Below are 22,140 nucleotides of genomic sequence, written 5' to 3'. Positions count from 1 at the left end.
GAGTAAATGAGTCCAAAACCAAGCAAACTTTGGTCTTCTAATGCTTTGGATACATTGTCCTTCTAAAGTAGTGTGTAAAATAGTGAAGACCCAGATTATGCTGCTGATGGTAATGCAGATGAGAGCACAAGCGTGTCTGAAGGGAAATGCTGCCGGTGTCGGGAGGGCAGGGGTTAACGCGGGGCGTGTAGCACAGGTGAGGTGTGTCCGACTCGGCAGCTGCGCTTTGGAAAGAAGTGGATTTTACAGCAACTGTTGGATGTGAGAGCAGCGTCGGGTGATAATGGAGTGTATTTAAAAGCGGAGCAGTGTGTATTTTATTTTATTTTATTTTATTTTATTTTATTTGAAGGCGTTGGAACATCGTTATCTTTACATCAGGTACGTGTATTCCTCTGTTTATCCACACACACAGTCAAGGCAGAACAGGTTTTCTAACAGATTTTGTTTGCCTGTATTCAACTTCTCTATATACTCTATATACAACACGTTTTTGTATAGGTATTCACCTACTCGTTGTATATACGCAATATAGAGATGTAGAGAAATTGTAATTAAGTAATCAGGCGTCTTTTATGACGTTAGAATGTTATTTGTAGTTCCATTACCTACCATCCTTTTTCGCGACGAACATCTTGTCTCCTGTTGTTGTTTGTATATTTTGTATATATATTTTTTAAACCGAATGTATTGTATACTATCTTCTCTTTTGAAATATAAATCCAACTGTAGAAACATTAACGTATTTTAAATAAAACATCCTAAAATTTGTTCCATTGTTTATTGAAATGAAATAAATGGATATGAGTCATGTGGATGTATAACTACAGGTTTCTTTTCATATGGGAAGGCTGGGCTGTTTTTGGAGCTTTATTGTCCAGTTAGTGTTGAAAGATATATGGTGGTCACTGAGCCATGGATTTCCTTTCATCTCTTGATAAAAGTCCTATCAAAACTATCAGTAACAGAAACGTGCTTATTGATATAAATGGAAATGAGTATCCCAATGAGTAACCATTTGAGAAATTTCAGCAGTAGACTCCTATACACCTACTGCAAATGTATTTTGTTACGTTTTCATACACACACACAACCATATATTCATAACTTGTACTTTTTTTTTAATGTGAGTATCTCTTTAAATGGATCACATTCCCATGTACTATTAGGGATAGCAGGGCATCCAAACGGTTATGACTGATGTTGTTATTTAAGAGTTGACTTTGCTGTATACAAATGTTTTTGTGTTGTTTCTCTGACAGCCTTTTAAAGCTTAAATGTTTTTGCATAGGTCACACAATTGATTACATAAATAGGGAACTGCATCACAGAGAAGAAGCAAAAAACTGCATTAGAGGAATAGGAAATGTGAGTCAAACCATCTGTGCTGATGTTACCTCGGAAAACCTCAAAAGAAACCCGATTTCTCAAACAACCATTTAATGCGAACCTGGCCTTTAATTCAAACAAACAAAAGAGGCATCTGATATTCAATCCCGGAATTCTATGTAGAGGCAAGGAAGCCCACATTTAAAGATGCTATTCTCTTTATTACTTCACAATTTGTAGAAGCTCAACTTTTTATTCTTTGAAGCACCATGTGACATTCCAGCTAAGTGACTGGCCTGAGTTGATTGTTTTCATTTCTGACATCTGGTTGTGAAACTTAAAAGATGACAGTTTACATGTTGTATGCAAGTTCTCAAGGCTGCTCTGTATGTGATGTCACTCGTTGGTTGTAGATAAATTCCCTCTCAACCCAGATCCAGTGGAAGTGCTGGAATCTGGCATGCCTTTAGCAGCAGAGAGAGATTTAAGGAAGATCTGTTGAAGCTACTGTGATAATGTGAGGGCCATAACTTAGTTTAGAGTTTCTCAGGTGCAGGAACCTTTCTCCTTAAATGCAAGTTTTCTGTAATGTTCAGTGAACGTGTTCTTGATCCAAATTAGCTGTATATTCAAATATTTCTCAGAAAAGCATGATCACCGGCAGGATGCATGACGTGGGAGTGTACAGCTTATTTAGACTTGTCTCAGACTTCTCCTTTGTTTCAAGCAAACTTCCACTCTTACTTTCCACAGTGCTTGCTCAGACTTGATCAGGTCTCATAGTTATAATAATAATCCTAGGATTTCTAAGCACTTTCCAAATGAAGATGCATATAAATGCATGTTGATGTGTAATTTTTTCTGCATGAATTGAAAGCTGGCAAATAATGTTGAGTGAGTACCACCCAGTTGCCAAGTTATCCCAGACTACCATGAGATATTTCTGAACATCTGACAACAGAACATATTGGCTAAGTGTCATCTAATGGGATTACCCAACCTCAAAGTGCACGTTGAAGACGTCTCTTAGTACTGCTGCAGAAAAAAAGAATCGTATAGATACAAATTCCATGCACATAAACTTTGTAGCCAAAGTATCTATCCATTTTCAGTCGGCTTCTCCTGGTGAGGGTCATGGCCTTTTCCCCTGTAATAGATTCCAGCTGCTCCTGGGGGATTCCCAGATGTTCCCAGGCCAGCTGAGAGAGAGAGGCCTAATCCCTCCAACATGTTTAGGTTCTATCTCCCAGTGGAAGCCTCCCAGGGGACATCCTTACCAGGTGACCGCATCACCTGAACTGGCTGCTTGATCCACAGAAATAGACTCCACTCTGAGGCTCTCACAGGGTGCCATGCTCCTAACATGGTGATGGTGAATAAGCCTGGCAAACTCTGCTTGTCCTTTTTGGTCATAACCTGTAGCTCAGTCATGACCGTTGGAGAGAATGGGGATTCATATCAAGGTGTAGACAGAGTTTTTGTGCAAGGACTCAACTCCCGCTTCACCTTCACAGTGCCCACCTCACTGTAGTTGCCCTGCCCATCTACCAGAGGACCTCCTACCCCCACTGACCATTGCTTGTGAAGAAGACCCCAAGATACTTAAACCCCTCCACTAAGGGCAGCTACTGTCCTCTTACCTGGAGAGGGCAACCCACTTTTCTCCAGGTTGCCAAACGATTGTCATGTAAAATGCAGTTTATTGTTTGCAACCGTGTTGCCTGTCTTGTAACTACAGAAACAAAACAATTCGTTTCTCTCATTTTTTTCAAGCCAGGGTTGAAACTGTTGATAGCTGGACAGAAAGGACCTATTCCTATATATTATTCAAAGCAACATCAAACACGAGACTGTCACAAACCACACATTTGCATAGCAGTTAAATAGGGCTTTTATTTGTGCCTCACAGTGCATGGTTTAACAGGTTTCTGTGGTAGGATAGGTCTGTTTTTAATTGTGGTTTCTGAATTGTTATATTTGCAGCACATCTCAATAAAGTATATGAGTTTAGTGTTTGTGTATCGAAGGCTGAAGGTGAGCGCACACTAGGGGAGGCTACTCTCGCGCTCCTTGCCAGCGGGCTACTCCCAACTGCGCTAGTTCACCTGGAATTTGACCTGTAGTTCTGGAAGTCTCCAGTGGTTGTAGTGATTTTGGGTGTTATGGGTGTCCAGAGTGACTAAGAGGCAACAAATGTAATCTCAGTTTTAACATATGTGGTCATCCTACATGTGTTCTGTGTTCTGTGTTCTACCTACCCTGCTGAATTGTTCCAACTGAGCTCAATTACTTAATTGAACCCTTAATTGAAGTAATAATTTCCTAAATCAGAGCCTTTTCATTATTTTTAACAGTAGGGGTTTTAAGTTAAGTATAGTATAAGGAAATTATCTTATTAAGGAAACAACTTTTTATCAGTTATACCATTTAAAGAGTCAAATATAATCAATGTACTTCAATTAAGGGTTCAATTAAGTAATTGTGAGCTCAGTTTGGAACAAAAACCAGTAGGGTAGGTGTTCCTCCAGGACAGGTTTGAGAACAACTGTTCTGGCTTATTCAAGGAAAAGGGCATAATTGAACCAATTGCATTTTAATGATATGCAGACACATTAAAAATGTAAAAGATTCATGGTGTAGAGTGATTTAAGTGAAGAAAATGTTGAATGTTGCATACTGCATTACGTTATACATTGGAAATTTGTGTAAACTATAGCTACAATAGATGTAGGCCTACTGTTCAAATTTCGTCTTACAATTTGAAACCTATTAATCATAATTGAAAGGAAGTGATGCTAACCTCTAGGCATTCTCCTATTGTTGTTCTACTTTATGTGGTTGAAGCCTTTTGTGACATCTGACCCACCAAGATGCAGCAATATCGGCATTAGCAAATTAAATGCTGGACTATGCTTGTTGAGCACATAGAAGTTACAATTCAACAAAGGTCCTTGTGATTATCCACTGAGTTTCATTGTCAAGTTGCTTTACTGGCAAAACTCATATTGATAGTTCCAAAATGAGATTGTAACCATGTCAATTTTGTAAACTGCTCTCGGCTCTTGTCACCTGTGTCTTAAAGAAACCATTCATGCTTTGCAAAATGGTAACACCATGTTAATTTTGTTAATTTTACCAAAATATGAAAGGCTTAGAGTAATTACATTTTTAGGGTATGTAATTACATATTGTAATGACAGAAGCAGTCTGGCCTCAAGTTTGTTTCGTGATGACCTATAATTCTGTTCCCAGGATCGATTTTGTAGGTTTGCTTCTTTTCCCCTTAAAATGGCTGAAGCATTAATTGGTTTGGTTGGATTTGTTTTTCTTATAGTAGCTGACCACAGCTGTAGATTGGCAAGTGACAGAAAACAAACCAATGAAAATGTGACAGAATAATGGTGTAAAACTTTTATAATAAAAGGAGGAGATTGTTTCAATACTGTGACACAATGGCTGTATATTAGGGATTCACAAAGGGATGATATTATAACATTTGAGTCACATCAGTGTGAGGTTAACTGTATCAGATCAGCTGCGGGTAAAGGGTGCACTGTAACCTTTTAAAGAACACATTGAGCTTAGCCAGGTTCCTGAACAGTCCAACATTGGCTCATACTAGTGGATAAGGAGCTATTCCTTATCTGTGAAGTGATGTCTGACCACACTATTTTCATTTTGCAAAAAACAAAGTTAATAGGGTCAGTCCAATACAGTGAATACAATTATAGAATTAAACATGGCAAGGTAAGGGCATTGACTACATAGAGTTTCTGCTCCTATGATGAAATCTATTCCTCTGTGTACCAGCTTGCTGAAAGGTTAAAAAAGCAGTCTGATACTCCAGTTTAAATATGCAAAACTACCTTACTGACTCAGTGGCCTTTAACTTTTTCTCCATCCCTATTGAGCTGTATAGACTGCAAGCACATAACCGTGGGACTCTCTGGAGTATAACAGCCCACCTCCCTCCTATTTGAAACTGGCAGATTTTAAGATGGCAGCCTGTGGCTCATCACCATGAAGCAGTATAGACTTGTTTTAATTCTTATTCACAGAACACCATAACCTTCTATTTGTCTAATTACTTAAAATTCAATGCTGGTTGTCGCCAGAGAATCCCAAAGATTGTGTTGGAAGTTTGAACCTTGGCCCTTCCACTGCCATTGTGACACTCATGCTATAATTCAAATGTAACATTTATGCAAATGTTTGCACACTATAAGCATTTAATTTGTCCTTGGTTTTGAATAAGTTCTATGCATTTAACATTTGTAAGCACCTATGTACTGTGTCCACAAATACAAATTGAACAATCTGTATTTATTTATTTTTGTCTCTTTACAGGTTTTTCTCTACCGTCACCCTTGGAAAGTGTGGTCTTTTTGGAGTAATCTTCTACTAGATTGGTTTGTGTATATTCCTGCTCCTTTACCCTCTACCTTATACTCCACCCCCCCATCCACAGACCTACAAAGTGTCTTAAGATACTGATGGATGGCGGTGTTGCCATGGTGACCACCGAGTATGCAGCCTCCGGACCCCCGCCCCCTCCCCCACCACCTCCTCCTCCTCCTCCTCCTCCTCCTCCTCCTCCACCTCCACCTCCGCCGCCCCCCCTGGCTCCCCCACCACCGCCCCCCCCTCCCCCCGGTGGTGGGCCCTTCACCAGAAGCCAGAACCGACGGTCAAAAATGCGCAGCTTCAACTGGGATGCGATCCCCAAACACAATGTAGTGGGGAAACGCAACATCTGGACCAAGGAGGAGACGCGAGATGACTTTAAGCTGGACACCAAGTGCATGGATGAGCTCTTCAGCCAGGATGAGCAGGTGCCACTGAGGGCCAATGCCAATTCCAGGAAGAGTCTGCGGGGACTGCCAGCCTCTAGCCAAGGCTCTGAAATGGTGAGTAGGCCTCAGTGGACTGGGTTTCAATGGAAAAAGATTTTTAGTTTGAATAGTGTGATTAGAAGGCTTGTGATGAAAAAATTTTTTACTTGAAGAGAATTTCACTTCTGAACCCAAATTTGCTTTCAAGTTATTCTGCGTTTGGAACATGCACACTTCCTGTACCCTATATGCAAGGATACGGTGTGCTGCCTGTAGGTTCTCTAAAGCAATGCGGCTCAATAGGAGAGTGATACCCAAATATGGTATACAGGCACACTTTTTGAAGAGTATGGGGACATACAATTTGGGACATCTTAGACTAATTGAACTGAGCTATAGTTTGTTTTGCTCATTTAAGTTTCACTCTAGATGTCAGTATGAACTCCCAGAAATCCATCTGTATAACCAAGGATTGTTCACAGGGCTTTATAACAATAGAAATCCAATCAAAAAACCTGTAGGAAAATGCCAGAAGGAGAGCCAGCAAATCGATGCTCTTCAGCATAAACATAATACCAGGTTGCCATGGAGAGCCCGGCGTGTTCATTCTCATTTTCCTTTCCAAATAAATGCTTGTGATTAATTGAATTTGTGTGCAATAAAGTAAAAATTGGCTGACTCATTGCTATTTCACCTTTTGAAGCCACATGCTGTATGTTCTGTATGTTATTTTGTAAAAAAATATTGCGCTGCAGTTCCTACTGCTGTTTCCATATTGGGTTGGTTTTGTGTAAGTATTTGTTATATAGCAAGCATAGTATTTGTGAGTGAAATATAATCTAGCATTTGTAAAACAAACCAATATTTAATATATATTTTCTTAATCAAAGTCTAACTTACCTGTTTTCTTTTATTGGATTTATTTTTATCAAAAGAATGAAGTATAATTAGGAAAAATAAGTGTCTAAATAATTGCAAGATTTGTTTAAGCAAAAACCTGGACTGTCTGAGTAAAACTCTACTGTCTTTATATATATATATATATATATATATATATATATATATATATATATATATATATATATATATTATAGTTTCAAATCAGAAGAAAAAAAATGCATTAAGCATTATTTTGTTTCTTCCACACATTATTGTGCCTGACTAAATGTATCTTGTGCTTATGAGGAATGCTGTGCTCTAAAATGGTCAGGTCAATTGTTTTTGTTTTGTTCGTACAATTTGTTTTGTAATGCATTTTGCATTCTTGAGTATTTTTAAATTGCATAATCGCAGTGGAAGAGTATCACAAGCAGGTCTAGTCTTGCTCGGAGCTTGTGGAAGAATGTGTGGAACAGAACTATAACTGTTAACTGAACATTTAAAAGTACGCGTTGGGGTGGGGCGCAGGGGACTGAAACACATTGGATTCCACCCAAAAATGTTTAGGGCTATATGAAATCCATTTTATTCTTTTTAAATTAATTTTAGATTTAATTTTTCCTGATTTCGGATTTATAAGTTAAATATAGTGCAAACTTTTTTTTTTTCGACGTTCAAAGCATCCATTTTTATTCACATAGCTGCGGGAAACCGAGAAACATAAAGCAGATGGACCTCATTTCCCCACAGAACAATATTTTAAAACCCTCGTATTTTTTAAAAGACTAACTATCCATAAACTACTTTATAATACCTTTCTAATGTATAGGCTAATGCATTATTTTGCACTATAAATATAAGACAATTGCATTTGAAATAGGGCTGTGCCATATGACGATATATATCGTATGACGATAGAAAAACGTCTATCGTTTCATATTCTGCTATATCGTTTATATCGAGGCAGTATTTTTCGTCATTTGGACGCTTTGAGTTCTTTCCGGTTCTTCCACACGTGTCGGATGCGGCAAGAAATGAGCATCAGAAACGCAGACAGACGTGAGGAGAGAGACCTGATACACAATAACCAGCACAACCAAGAGACACTTTAATGCGCAAGCGCACACGGGCCGCCCCGCTCTCGTCGCCGGGCTGAACTCGATCTGCAAGCAGCACCCCCACCCCCGCTAATTTAGACTGATATCAATTGTATAAAATTAATAAACGTTTGTTTGCATTTTAATGAATTGGAAAGCAATGCACATATGCAGAAAGTATCATTTTCTTTTTATTAAGATAGTGAAGTGGTTCAACAGTTGTATTATTATTATTACTATTATAACTATTTTGTATTAACACGTGCTGTACCGGTAAGCAGAATCGAGACGCGACAGTCAGAAAGAAATGTCTCTGTCTAGCAGATGTTAATGCGCCACTATAAACCCGGCTGTGCTAAATCTACCTGAATCTGTACCTTTTATAGCGCATGTGCTGCGTGATCACTATTACTTGTGTTATTGTGGTTATGCGACAGTAAATCATACTGTGTATATGTATATATGTGCTCTGAGGAAGATAAGTCGAAACGCGTAAGCATTATGATGTTCACTTTTTCTCTAATAAATAATTTGAGACATCGGTGAATATGGACTTTTTAGACGGGAGCTGCTGTCCATCCTTGCTTAACCGGATAATTGTTCTATATAAAATTCCTGGGATAAGGCACCCCGCATTTCAGATTTATTAAAACTATTTTAACGCCAACTATTTTTAAACTTGTGTGTGTATATATAATCCCATAACAACATAACACACGTAATAGTGATCACACAACACTTGCCCTGTAATGTGTTGCATTCTTCATATATTGACCATGACAGCCTGCATGTAGTATTTGTTAGTTTTGCTTATTGGAGGATTAATTAAATACGTGTAGTTTGAGTGTCTTTGGTCTTATTTTGTGGCATGATTGGATAAAACCAAGAAACCTCGAGATATATATCGTGTTTCGCCCAAACTTCTAAAAATATCGATATATTATTTTTGTCATATCGCCCAGCCCTAATTTGAAACTTTTTTGCTGCACTGCCAAGAAACAACAATCGGGAAGAGTTAGGCATTGACGTCACAAGTGGAACACAAAAGATCCCATAAATAAGGCAGTTATTAAAGTTACAATTTTTTTTTTTTTTATTAAAAAGGATTTTCTCCGATCATCAGATAATTCTGTGATTGGGGCTCACTTCACCCCAACAGCTTTTCACATGCTGTGGAAGTCGTGAAGTGCTTTACCAAGAAATGCAGATTTGTTTGGTATGTCCAATTACAACAATCTGTTTCAACAGTCTGTGGTGGCATCAAATTCAATTTGTGAGTGTCAAGTTATAAAGTAAAAAAAAAACTGTACTCATAATTAAATATGATTTAATATGAGTTATTTGGTCACATGTTGTGTGTCCTTTCTTTACTTGATACACAAACATATGTATTGTATGACTGTACAGGATGAAAATGTTGATTCTTGTCCTACCGAGTAATTGGTTGTTGTTTTCACTCAATCAATACCAGAGCTGCAGTAGCGAGAATGAAGCGGCACAAGAGGCAGGCAGCACTTTTCTACAGTTTTTTTTAAATATATTTTTTTACGGGTCATGTTCTTTAAACTGACTTAATGTGTTTGTTATAATGTGTTTGAGTGCCTGAATTTCACGATTCCATCCATGTTCTCCACAATGCAGATTTCATATAGCCCTACATTTTCCCCGGTTCTAATTCTTATCAGTCCTAAATAAGTCGGTTAAAATGACACCCTATTATCCTGCTGTTTCCTGAATATAATGTATTCAGGAAACAGGTGGAGTAGGAAGGACATTTTGGAAACTTTTCTTGTCATATTGGCTTTCCCTATTGATTTGTTAAAATAATCGGTTAGATTATTTTTAATGGGAAGTACTGGAATTCCCTCAAGCGAGAAATGGCCTAGTGTTGCCAGCAATGGCCTGAGTTTATAGACAGTATATAGTTGTCCACACCCTTATATGACTTTTTTTTTTTTTTTTTTTCAGCAATTAAAATTAAAGAAAATGAAATCCTGAGTATGAATATTTTTAACTGGCTTTGAAAGGGGTCACGGAATAGGCAAACAGAATATAGTATGAATAATGCATTTCATTATATTATTTCTTAGTTGTAGCCGGAGCCTGGCTCTGACAGTAGTTTGTCTACAATTATTACTGCAAAATGTCTTCTAACATTTACATGTATATTAGTTATGAACAGTATGGTTTTCATGTTTGTGGTTCAAAATAACTTTAGTTCACTTCCACAAAAGTTTACATTTAAGTATGTGTTTCCATTCCAAGGCACCTTTGCAAGTCTTAATTATAATGCTTCAATGAGTTAACCTTTTTGAAGTGTTCCCTCACCAAAATAAAGCTGAAGACATCTTGTGACAAATATAGTGATTAAAACAATGTCTGTATCTCAAAGTATTATTTATATTTTACTAATTCCAGTTTTCATTAGCCTGGAGGAATATAATGTAACCAGATTATAAAGTAACACCCTGACAGGAGATTTTAGTCAAAGGGCTGGTTACGTTGATTCAAGTGTTAACTTTGATTTTGTTTTTGTATTTAATTTTAGTTTTTTTTGTTGAACAAAATGTTCTAATTCTATATGACACCAAATGTTCCTTTGAACAATGAGACATTCACATCATACTTGGAAGAAGTCCAGTGTGAAACCTCAGATCAATTTACTCAGCAGGACTATGAAGAACTTTATTTTATGCAGTGGACCGAGACTAGTCCACAAGTCCACATTTTCATAAGAAAATGGGACATTATCTCTGCAAATACTTCAAAAGGAACCATATCAGAATGATGCAAAAGGAGCACAGATTCTAATCATCGGCAAAAAGAAATTGAGTCTAGCTGAGATCAACACATCAAAATAAATAAATCGATTCAATGAATCTAGCCACTAAAATCCCACAATGGAAAATTATTCGGTTATATCTATAGTATTCCAGAAGAAAACAATCTATATGTATACATGTATAGTAATGTTACATGGGAAGCCATGTGTTGGGAATTGAACTCCAAACTCCCAGGCCCCAACCTGTATATGCTCCTGCTTTACAAAACAATCCAGACCCTTTGAAAACGTGGTAGTCGAGGGACATGTGATCCCTGTCATACATATGAAGCTGTATATGTATACTACACGCACCTAAAGAATTATTAGGAACACCTGTTCAATTTCTCATTAATGCAATTATCTAACCAACCAATCACATGGAAGTTGCTTCAATGCATCTAGGGGTGTGGTCCTGGTCAAGACAATCTCCTGAACTCCAAACTGAATGTCTGAATGGGAAAGAAAGGTGATTTAAGCAATTTTGAGCGTGGCATGGTTGTTGGTGCCAGACGGGCCGGTCTGAGTATTTCACAATCTGCTCAGTTACTGGGATTTTCACGCACAACCATTTCTAGGGTTTACAAAGAATGGTGTGAAAAGGGAAAAACATCCAGTATGCGGCAGTCCTGTGGGCGAAAATGCCTTGTTGATGCTAGAGGTCAGAGGAGAATGGGCCGACAGATTCAAGCTGATAGAAGAGCAACTTTGACTGAAATAACCACTCGTTACAACCGAGGTATGCAGCAAAGCATTTGTGAAGCCACAACACGTACAACCTTGAGGCGGATGGGCTACAACAGCAGAAGACCCCACCGGGTACCACTCATCTCCACTACAAATAGGAAAAAGAGGCTACGATTTGCACAAGCTCACCAAAATTGGACAGTTGAAGACTGGAAAAATGTTGCCTGGTCTGATGAGTCTCGATTTCTGTTGAGACATTCAGATGGTAGAGTCAGAATTTGGCGTAAACAGAATGAGAACATGGATCCATCATGCCTTGTTACCACTGTGCAGGCTGGTGGTGGTGGTGTAATGGTGTGGGGGATGTTTTCTTGGCACACTTTAGGCCCCTTAGTGCCAATTGGGCATCGTTTAAATGCCACGGCCTACCTGAGCATTGTTTCTGACCATGTCCATCCCTTTATGACCACCATGTACCCATCCTCTGATGGCTACTTTCAGCAGGATAATGCACCATGTCACAAAGGTCGAATCATTTCAAATTGGTTTCTTGAACATGACAATGAGTTCACTGTACTAAACTGGCCCCCACAGTCACCAGATCTCAACCCAATAGAGCATCTTTGGGATGTGGTGGAACGGGAGCTTTGTGCCCTGGATGTGCATCCCACAAATCTCCATCAACTGCAAGATGCTATCCTATCAATATGGGCCAACATTTCTAAAGAATGCTTTCAGCACCTTGTTGAATCAATGCCATGTAGAATTAAGGCAGTTCTGAAGGCGAAAGGGGGTCAAACACAGTATTAGTATGGTGTTCCTAATAATCCTTTAGGTGAGTGTATATTCAGAGCCTACAATAAGTTTACACCTCCTTGAATCCTGTGAGTCTGTTGGGGTAGTTCTCTACCAGCTTTGCACACCTAGGTATGGCAATATTTGACCATTTTTCTTTACAAAACTGTCAAGTTCCTTGGGGAGCATTGATGGATGGCAATCTTCAAGTGATGCCACAAAGTTTCGATGAGATTTCAGTCATGGCTCTCTGAGTGGACTGGGACACTCAAGCACCATTTACCCTTTTCTTCCTCAGCCACTGAAGTTTAGATTTGACTGTGTGTTTTGGGTCATCATGCTCAAAGGAGATCTTCTGTCCCAGTTTCAGCTTTCTTGCAGAGGGCAGCATGTTTTCTTCAAGATCTTTCTGTACTTTGCTCCATTCATTTCCCCTTCTATCCTGACAAGTACCCCAGTCCCTGCTGATGAGAAACATCCCCATAAAATGATACTGCCACCACCATGTTTCACAGTAGGGATGGTGTTCTGTGTTGGGTTTGCATTAAACAACACTTTGCTTTTATGCCAAAAAGTTTTGCCTACACAATCTCCTGAGTTTTTTTTTTTCTTTTTTGTATACTTCTCACAGGATTCAAGGTGAGCTTTCTTGAGTACAGTACAGGCCAGTTTTGTGGAGTGCTTGGGATATTTTTGTCACATGCACACACTTGCAAAGTTGCCATTGGTCTCTTGGAAGCCTCTTTGATCAGTCTACTTGCTTGGTCATCCAGTTTGAACGGACAGCCTGGTCTAGGCAGGGTCTTGATTGAGAAGTAGGTGTTTGGCACCACCATTTTGACCACGCTCCAATGGATTTTAAAGGCCTAGTTTTTAAACCCATCCCACGATCTGTGCCTTTTAACAACTTTGTCCTGGAGTTCTTTCAACAGTTCCTTGGTGTTTATAGTTGAGTATTTGGAATATACCACCCAGTAGAGGAAACTGCTGTATTTATCCTGAAATCATGTTAATCAATACAATTTAACACAGATGGAGGCCACTTAACTTGGTGTGTGATTTTGAAGCTGGTTTCTTACACCTGAGATAGTTTAGGATCGCTGTTATAAGGGGGTGGACACTTATCCAACCAAGCTATTTCAGTTTTTATTTTAAATTTTCTTCTAATTCCAGGCTATAAGGTAACAAAAGGGGATTGTAGATTTTCTACTGTATATGTAGGCACTATCTGTATGTATATTAATTTGTTGGTTTAATGATGATAAATCATACAGAACAGTGTGGCCTGCACTCAATTCTGTAAACCATCAAAATAATTAGGCTATATAAAAAGACTTAGAACTTTGTGACAAGTTTTGGCACTGTTCCAACTATAAACAACAATTCAGTTTCCTTGTCTGGAATTTCCTTATAGAATAGAATATTTAATTTCAGGGAAGTGATTTAATCTCTATTAAATGGGCCCGTTCTAGTTGACTTCCACTATTAATACCTGTATTGTGGAGAAGTTTGCCAATTTACCTCAATATTAGATTTAAAAACAAATGTTCTCTATATGGAGAAACACCCAGACCTTGCTTGAAATGACCAAAGAGTCTGACATTTTGTCATTTAAAATGGCATATTTAGAAAATAATGTTTTGAAGAAGGATCTGAGCAATGTTTACATTTTTTTCACTTTCATTGACTGCATGAATGTGGAACATTGCCAGAATAGGGTTAATTTGTTATGTGACATGGCATCAAGTATTTATTTGTCAGGTATTTAAATATTTAAATACTTTCGTCTTTTCCCCTTCCCTTTTTTAAACGTGTTCCCTCAGGTTTCAATCCTTAACTCGAAGAAGAGCATGAACATTGGAATCTTCCTGAAGCAGTTCAGAAGGTGAGCAACTGGGGGTGTTGCTTAGGGTGGGTCTGGGCATGCTCAGTACAGTGTGTGTCTGCCATGTCCCCAGATGCTGTTTCCCTCTGTAAGGTCTCCACGGTCTAAACATGTACAAACAAGCCATGTTTAACTGCAATATGACGGAACTACTGAACAGGTAATTCTGCTAGGAGTTACCCAAATAGCCAGTTGTGCAACTAAGATGTGAATGTGGCTTGTCCATATTTCCTTTATTTCTTTGTTTTGCTTGGTAATGAGTCATACATGTACCTTAAATCTTTAACTCCCTTTCACTGGCATATGATAAAATGTACATTCTTTAACTTTATTAATTCAAACAAAATGTAGACCCCCCCCACCTGCTAATTGAACCAACGAGAACTTCTTCACTAGACCACAGTGTTCATTATGGCAAAGGTGGCTGGTGCTTCCCACACATTCTATTGCACTGCAGAATTCTAGAACAGTCCGCTATTAAAGTGTAGGATTGGCTGAGGGTGACCAAACTTTCATAATGAAAGAGAATGTAGCAACAGAACTGGAAGGTCTGGTGTTTGATTACCTTTGATGTCTTTTATGGCTGACAAGTGACGCAAACTTGGCAAAAGGTAGAGGAACTCCATTCCACCCAACTATATTTTCAACAAATGCATTTGCTTTGTCTCAAATATACTGGACAATGCAGTGAAATTAAAGGGGGAGATATATATACACACACACACACACACACAAATATAAGTGGTCAGCCTTTGTGAACTGTATCATTTCACAGTGGGCTTGTTGAGGGGGGATTGAAGCTCATCTTTCACCAATCAGTGTGAGGTCTTCAGAGATGTATCGGAGAATTTTACGCCCAATGATGACACCAGAGAGGTGTTTGTCATAGGATCTGTGGTTTTCAGTACAGTAGCAATCCAGAGAAGAGTGTCGCAATTAGGATGATGTTGTTGGGAAGGGATCAGCGTGGATGAGTAAGCCGGAATATAGAGTTATACCTCTAATGGGCACTTCCTGTGTCAAATGGCAGTGACTCATCACTGGTGCAGTTACTGATTGTTACTGCATTATTTTTAAGGTGAGCTACTTGGCTGAATAATTCGGGCAATAAATAATACTGTGTACGTAGGAATTGTATTTATTTCACAGGAGAACATTCAGGGCATTTATAGTTTACCAGAATATAAATACATTATATTATTTGTAAACATTACTTCTACTCTTGTGTAGAAGACACCCCTTCCCACACTTTCCATGTCTTTTGTCTCCTCTTTTCCCAAGCACGTAATGTTCTATGTTTTTAGAGAATACGTCTCCAGTGGGTAAAGTTCACATTCTACTGTTTTGACAATGGCAGCCTTTTTGTCGGTGTCTCTGTAGTTACCAGTGATTGTGCTCCCTCTGCAGGCCCGTCCAGGAGATAGTCGAAGACATCAGCCAAGGCAGCGGGCAGAAATATGGAGCAGGGAAACTGCAGGAGCTCGTTAAACTCCTGCCGGAGGACGGAGAGGTAGTTCAACCTGTCATCCACATATCTTTGACCTCAGGCTGTTTTGTTTATGATTGCTAGGGCAGAACAATGTACACATTTTCCAAGGCTGGTGGCCAAAATGCATTTACTGTAGACAAGACTGGGGGTTCCGAATTAGGGCCATGCAACTGGGGAAGACTTGCTGGAGACGGCATATAATTTGTCCCTAATATCTTCTCAGGTGAAGAAGTTGCGTGCATTCAAAGGTGACCTGGCATGGCTCTCGGAGGCAGATTTGTTCATGGTTCTGTTAGTGAAGGTGCCCAGGTGAGTGTGGCAATCTTTCTTTTCTATGAATCTCACAGACCAACTCCAGGTTCACTCAAACCATGGGATAGCTCATGATGGAACATGAAAGCTGTAGAAAAATATACTTATTGCACTGTTGCATGTTTTTTGGCTTCTCATTTTGTGTTTTATGTGTTTAAGTGTGAAATGTATCTTGCCTTTTGTTTCTCTTCAGCTACAAAGAGCGGCTTCAGGGTTTAGTCCTGCAAGAGGAGTTTTCCCCCTTCATAGAGAACATGAAACAGTCAATTTCTGTAATGACCAATGCTGCAAAAGGTACATTCTTATTTCATCTGTTATAGTAAGTAGCCATGTTTGTAACTGTCTACTGCACTACTCTACATTTACTTTCAGCCAACTTAAGCCATTAAACAGATCATTTATCCTAGAGGTTTTTCTTTCTCATAACGTTTTGTACCTTTTTTTAACATTTAAGTAATGTCCTTGTTTAATTTCTAATCATTAATCCTACATGTGCTTTTATTGTACAGAATGATGTATTTTCCATTCCTCTGAGATTTTTTTCCACCCAAAAAGCAAAGCTAAAAGAATGTAAGGAACACTAGATTTTTGCAACACAGACAGTCTGTATACATATTTCCATGGCTTATTTCTCCACTTTGTGGTCTCTATTCAAGTTACAGAATGCCAAGCTTACCTCGTATCCATGCTATGGTAGGCTTTGTGGTTTATCTCAAGTGTCCTTCAGAGCAGCAGGGCAATGTGGCTTTGTGAGAGAATCCCTGATCTTTCCTCTTGACGAAGTCCCTTCTCTCCTCAGAGCTGCTGGACTGTAATGACTTGCACACTGTCATCCGACTGGTCCTGAAGATGGGCAACTATATGAACGCTGTGAGTCCAGAGAGTGTGTGGGGGGGATCAGGTTCCTATACCAGAGATAGTGGCATCAAATGGCCCCATTATACTGCATTGTTAAGACGCTACCTTTCAGAAATGCAAAATCTAGACACTTTCAAATTGTATGCAGGAATGTATCTGACATGATATGGAAAGAGACTCTCATCTACACCACTTTTCCTACAAAGAGAAGATGAGTGGTAACCTCTGGATTACTTCATCAAAATACACACTTTCGTACCCTAAGGCTTGCAGTCTGTATCCTCCATGCTTGGCTGTTTCTTAATCTCCTTTCTCCGTTGTCTCTTTGTGCATGTATAGGGGGGCTATGCTGGTAGTGCTGTAGGGTTTCGAATGACCTCCCTGCTGAAGCTGGCAGACACGAAGGCAAACAAACCAGGCATGAATTTGATGCACTATGTAGTTATGGTAAGATTGACATTCTGGTCAAAATACATTTTCTCTCTGTTTTTGGTCTTATATTTACTCCCTATTATTGTACTTCACTTTCTCTGGTCTACTCTTATTTCATTATAGCAAGCACAGCAAATCGACATGTCCCTGCTGAAATTACCTGATCAGCTAAAACACATTGGACCAGCATCCAGGTAAGGAAAGGTATCTGGTAGTGTGGGGTTGGGGGGAACTGCTGAATTATATAAACCTATTGCTGATGTATTCCTTTTTTGGGCTGTGGAACTGTAGCTATAGTGGCTTATTTCCTGCTTTTAGGCATATTTTAAAGATTGAGAAGTCATGGCTGGATTCAGGCCTAGATTGTGAAGATTTTCTTAGGAATGTTTTTTTTTTTGTGCCCTTGAAGGATTTTTAAACAGGAAGTGGAGATGGAGTTTAATAAGGAAGTAAAGCAAGTGGCAGATTCAAAAGCAAATGCCAAAAATCAGAAGGATTTGCAGGAGCAGATGGAGTCTTTCTTGAAGGTGATTGTCTCTCTCCGTCTCCCTCATCTTTCTCTCTCCCTTGGTCTTGCTCATTGAGATACCAATTTGCAGGGTAATGCTGCACTGTTATTTCTCATGACTCGCATGTAGATTAAGATTTGCACGTTAATTAGCAAAAACACTGTAGGAGCAAATACTTTGGGATGATGCAAAAAAACAAAAAAATCTGACTGACCTACTGCAGGGAACATCTGTTCTGAATGACTGTGAGGTGGATTGTTAACCATATAGGAATAATGTAAACTGTGAGTATCGTCCTGTTAGGTGGGATATTATGTAATATCTCTTCAATGACCGAGCAATTAGTTGCTGATGTAGAAAAGTTTGTTTGATAGAATAACCATTTTGTGTTCAAAACAGAGCATATGTAGGATTCTTGCCAGAGGTGCAAACTGGTTGAATTTTGGGTCAAAAAATGGAAGTGTAAAATGAATTGCTGCTTCATGTGTTGATAAATATTTCCTAAATTATGCAAAATAGAAACTTTAACAAACAAGAATTTCAGTTTTTTTTCTAATATTCCACTACAGGAAGCAGAAGATCAGCTGGCAGAGGTGGAGATCTCCCTTCAGGCTCTGAACTCTGTGAGTCACTCGGTGGCTGAGTATTTCTGTGAGGATCCCAACCAATTCAGATTGGAAGAGTGCTGCTCAATCTTCCATTCGTTCTGTGACAAGTTCATGCGTGCCATACAGGTAACCTGAAGGAGATTCAGTTCTACTACTTGACTTTGGGTTTGATTTAAAAGTGTTTTCCAAAGACTGACTTTTATGAGAGCTGTCTTTCTGCTTCTGTGTCTCCAGGAAAACCGTGACCGGGAGCTGGTAGAGGTGAAGAGAAGGCAGCGGGAAAGACTGAACAGTGCATCCAAGCGCAAGTCCACAGCCACCTGTTCACACAGGGACAAGGACATGGAGGGGGTGGCGTTGGAGTCCATCTTGCAGAGGTTCATACGCGGCAGCTCTCGCCGCAAACTTGGGACACCCTCTCCCAATGGGGGAAGTCTGCCAGAGGTGACCATCCCAGAAAATATAAATGACAACCAGTCCTGTGACAAGGAAGGATTAAGAAATCCTATCAATGATGTAGAGATGCATGAGAATGGAAAAGATTTAATCAAAGACCCTGCTAAGAACTCTCTAATAGAGGAGAGTCCACTCCAGACTGGGAAGGAGCAGAGTTCAGGACGAGAGAGGATTCCATCTGGTCCTGGACTGGAGAACATGAACAGCGTCCCCGTGTCAAAAGAACAAAACCGACAAAGTCGTACCCCCTCAGCAATGAGCAACACCAGCAGCGACATGGACCGAAACTCCATCAGTGGCACAGGGGATGAGGAAGGGAACAATGCAGAGCACATGCGAGAAGTTTCTCGCAAAGTTCTCAAATACCAAAACAGCAGAGGGAGCTTAATCTCCGGAGACCAGTCTTTTGAGAATTTGGGCACAAGGTCACCCAATGGAACCTCCACTTCTCCCTGCCTTCGGGACCACCGTGAGGACAGACACAAAGCTGTGCCTGAGCAGTCAGAAGACCTCACACCAAGGACTATTCTCAGCCCTCCTGCTAGCCATTTTACTCCTGGAAAAAATTCCAGCAGCATAACTCGCCGCCACACGCTCACTGCTTTGCCCACAACTCCCACTGGTAATAGAGAGGACAACATCTTTTTTTTCCCTGACAATTTCATCAGAACTCCAACCCCAATGCTAAGCCACATAGGGAAGATGAAATCTGCTGATTGCTGGCAGTTCTCCGAGAAGCTGGAGGAGGTGATTGCAAATCAGCACCGTGAAATGACTTCTACGGACTCAAAAATTAAAAGTCCATCACAAAGACGGATAATGGCTGCAAACCACTGCAGTCCAGTAATGACACCAAAAGAGAGATTGCCTTCCGTTTCACGGAAGGAGGAGACTTCCTTGCCTTCAGGAAAACGAACAGGGTTTTTCAAGTCACGGAAAGCGCAGGGTGATCAGGAAAAGGAGCGAGACGCAATAGAGTCTTCTCCTAGCTTCAGACTGGGTGATTTCCTCCAAAGAAAGTTCAGCCAGAAGGCGATGGAGAACTCGCCAAAGCCAGCTGAATCAGGGCGTCCAGAGAGTTCCACTATCTTCTCCTTCTTCAGACGTTTTAATGAGAAGACAAGCAAGCCCTCTAATAAGCAGCTGGACTCCGAGAGCACGGACTTGTTTAATGCCAAATAATGCCAAAATGGTTTTTAAAATCTAGATTTGGGGTAGTGATAATGAAATGGAAACTTGGCCATGGAAACTTGATTTCAGACAGATGCCTAGCAGACAGTTCACAGTGAGAAATCTTAAATTATTACATACCTCAGCATTTTGGGAATCCATCCACATTAACATTGATGAACTGAAGGAAAATGTTGACTTGCTGAGTAATCTTTTTGAAAATGCCCATTAAATTATAACAAAGTGCATGTCAACTTACTTTCCTCATAAAACTCACTTGTGTTATGGATGTTAAAAATAATGAGTTAGTCTGCCTCCACTTGGAGTCCAACAATATAGCATTGAGAACCTTCTCAGCAGCTGGAGATAATATTTATAAATGGACAAAACATGAAAGAACATGTAAGATGGAAATGCTTAAAGACAAAATGAAGGCCACGTGTTCTCCGCTAACCCCAAATCAAATGAATTTTATACAATATACAAATAAATAAAATATGGTATTAAACCATTAACTTTGGCTTTGGTTTATTAATCCAATTAAACTGATAAGGATTTCCTTCAAATTCTATCTGACTCTTGGTTTTGTCTTCCTTTTTAGTCCTCCTTTTTGTTTTGTATGAATGAAAGGTTGGTGCAATTGTTCATTGGATACAGTACTAGTGTTAATAAGATCATTCCTGCAAAATGACTGCTAATGATGGTCAAAATTTTATTTTTATGACAAGGAATATCTGGTTCCTTATTGTGTGAAATATTATTTTTCTCAACTTTGTATGCCATCTAAAAATATACTGTAAAGTGATTAGGGCGATCCCCTTTTTTGCTCATTTAGCCCAATGCTCTATTACCTTACACTATCCCGACAGAAACGGGTAAATAAACTCACTGGTATGGAAACGCTGGAGATGGCATCAGCCGCATGATGGATGGATCTCTCGCGTTCATTGCCAGGGTTTCCAGACGTCTGGACAATGACAGGTGGCACTATTGGGGGAATTAACTGAGGTCTGTTTTGCACTCTGGTTGATGGTTTTTCAAGAGGAGCCACTAAGAAGCCACCCAACGCCGCTCTTCTTTAAATTGCTGTAAGTAGGCTGCATTTCTATTGCATTTCTCAACTTTCATGGCTCTAATTCTGTGTGGGCTCGGAATCCATCTGCTTGCTACATGTGATCTTTATATTTTCATTAAGTCTGCAGTGCCAGTGTTGTGCTTGAGCCGAAATGAATGTTGACAAAAGCAGTGCATGTTGTAAACTTTCCACGTTTAGTTTAAATTGTGGCTTAAATGATTTCTGCAATATAGACATAACCAAAAGCTTCAGTGTTCAACAGTTTTTGTTTTTGTTGTTTTTATTGTTGCTCTTTATTTATTTTGCTTAAGAACTTGAGGTGAATACATTTAATCAGTCTGCTTAGTTACCGTCAAGTTTTACGCTTATGTAGTCACCAGTCCTTCAGTTGTTGACAGAGAAGTGACTTATGTATTGAGCTTTTTTAATCTGAGTGTAGTTTGTATTAATACTTAAGTCTATATAATAACCTAGGGAATCAAGAACTTGTTTAAGTATATAATTCTTTCAAGTTGGAACGCTGCCCAAGGGGATGGGGTTTCTGCGCACTTCTGTAGGAACCTGATCGAAAACGTCACTCTATCGAAGCTGCCTTTGGCCCCTGCGCATGTCACTCAAAACTGGTCCCTTCCCACTTCCTGTTCTATAAAATGTGACGTCTGCGCAGGTTCATCCTCAGAGACCGCTGCTGCTGTCCTCAGTGGTAAGCACGTGAGTTGGCTCTTGTGCCCCGCTGTTTACATAGTTCGTTCATTAACACGAACTATTAACAATTAACAGTAGAGCTAACGTTGCCCTGCATTAGCTGGACTAACCAGCAGGTGTCAACTGCTGCTGTGTGGTTCATGGAAGGTTCCTGTGCCCCGTGGTATATATAGTTTGTTTGTACGGCATATATTTGATTGA

At 39.6% G+C, this 22,140-nt stretch overlaps 1 protein-coding gene across 1 annotated transcript; it reads left to right on the top strand.

Annotated features, from left to right (window-relative positions):
• The first annotated feature begins 215 nt into the window (after positions 1 to 215).
• Positions 216 to 20,674, top strand: LOC136746927 (FH2 domain-containing protein 1). Its single transcript, XM_066699806.1, has 12 exons — positions 216 to 381; positions 5,677 to 6,236; positions 14,264 to 14,325; positions 15,733 to 15,835; positions 16,038 to 16,123; positions 16,320 to 16,420; positions 16,926 to 16,996; positions 17,324 to 17,431; positions 17,540 to 17,610; positions 17,826 to 17,943; positions 18,495 to 18,659; positions 18,768 to 20,674. Exons 2-12 carry the CDS (start codon positions 5,823 to 5,825, stop codon positions 20,169 to 20,171), a joined length of 2,703 nt encoding a protein of 900 aa, XP_066555903.1. The 5' UTR covers positions 216 to 381; positions 5,677 to 5,822; the 3' UTR covers positions 20,172 to 20,674.
• Positions 20,675 to 22,140: the final 1,466 nt, after the last annotated feature.

Source organism: Amia ocellicauda, chromosome 3 (assembly GCF_036373705.1).
Source record: "Amia ocellicauda isolate fAmiCal2 chromosome 3, fAmiCal2.hap1, whole genome shotgun sequence".
In the NCBI taxonomy this organism is placed as follows: Eukaryota; Metazoa; Chordata; class Actinopteri; order Amiiformes; family Amiidae; genus Amia; species Amia ocellicauda.
This window is presented reverse-complemented; position numbering and strand designations above follow the sequence as displayed.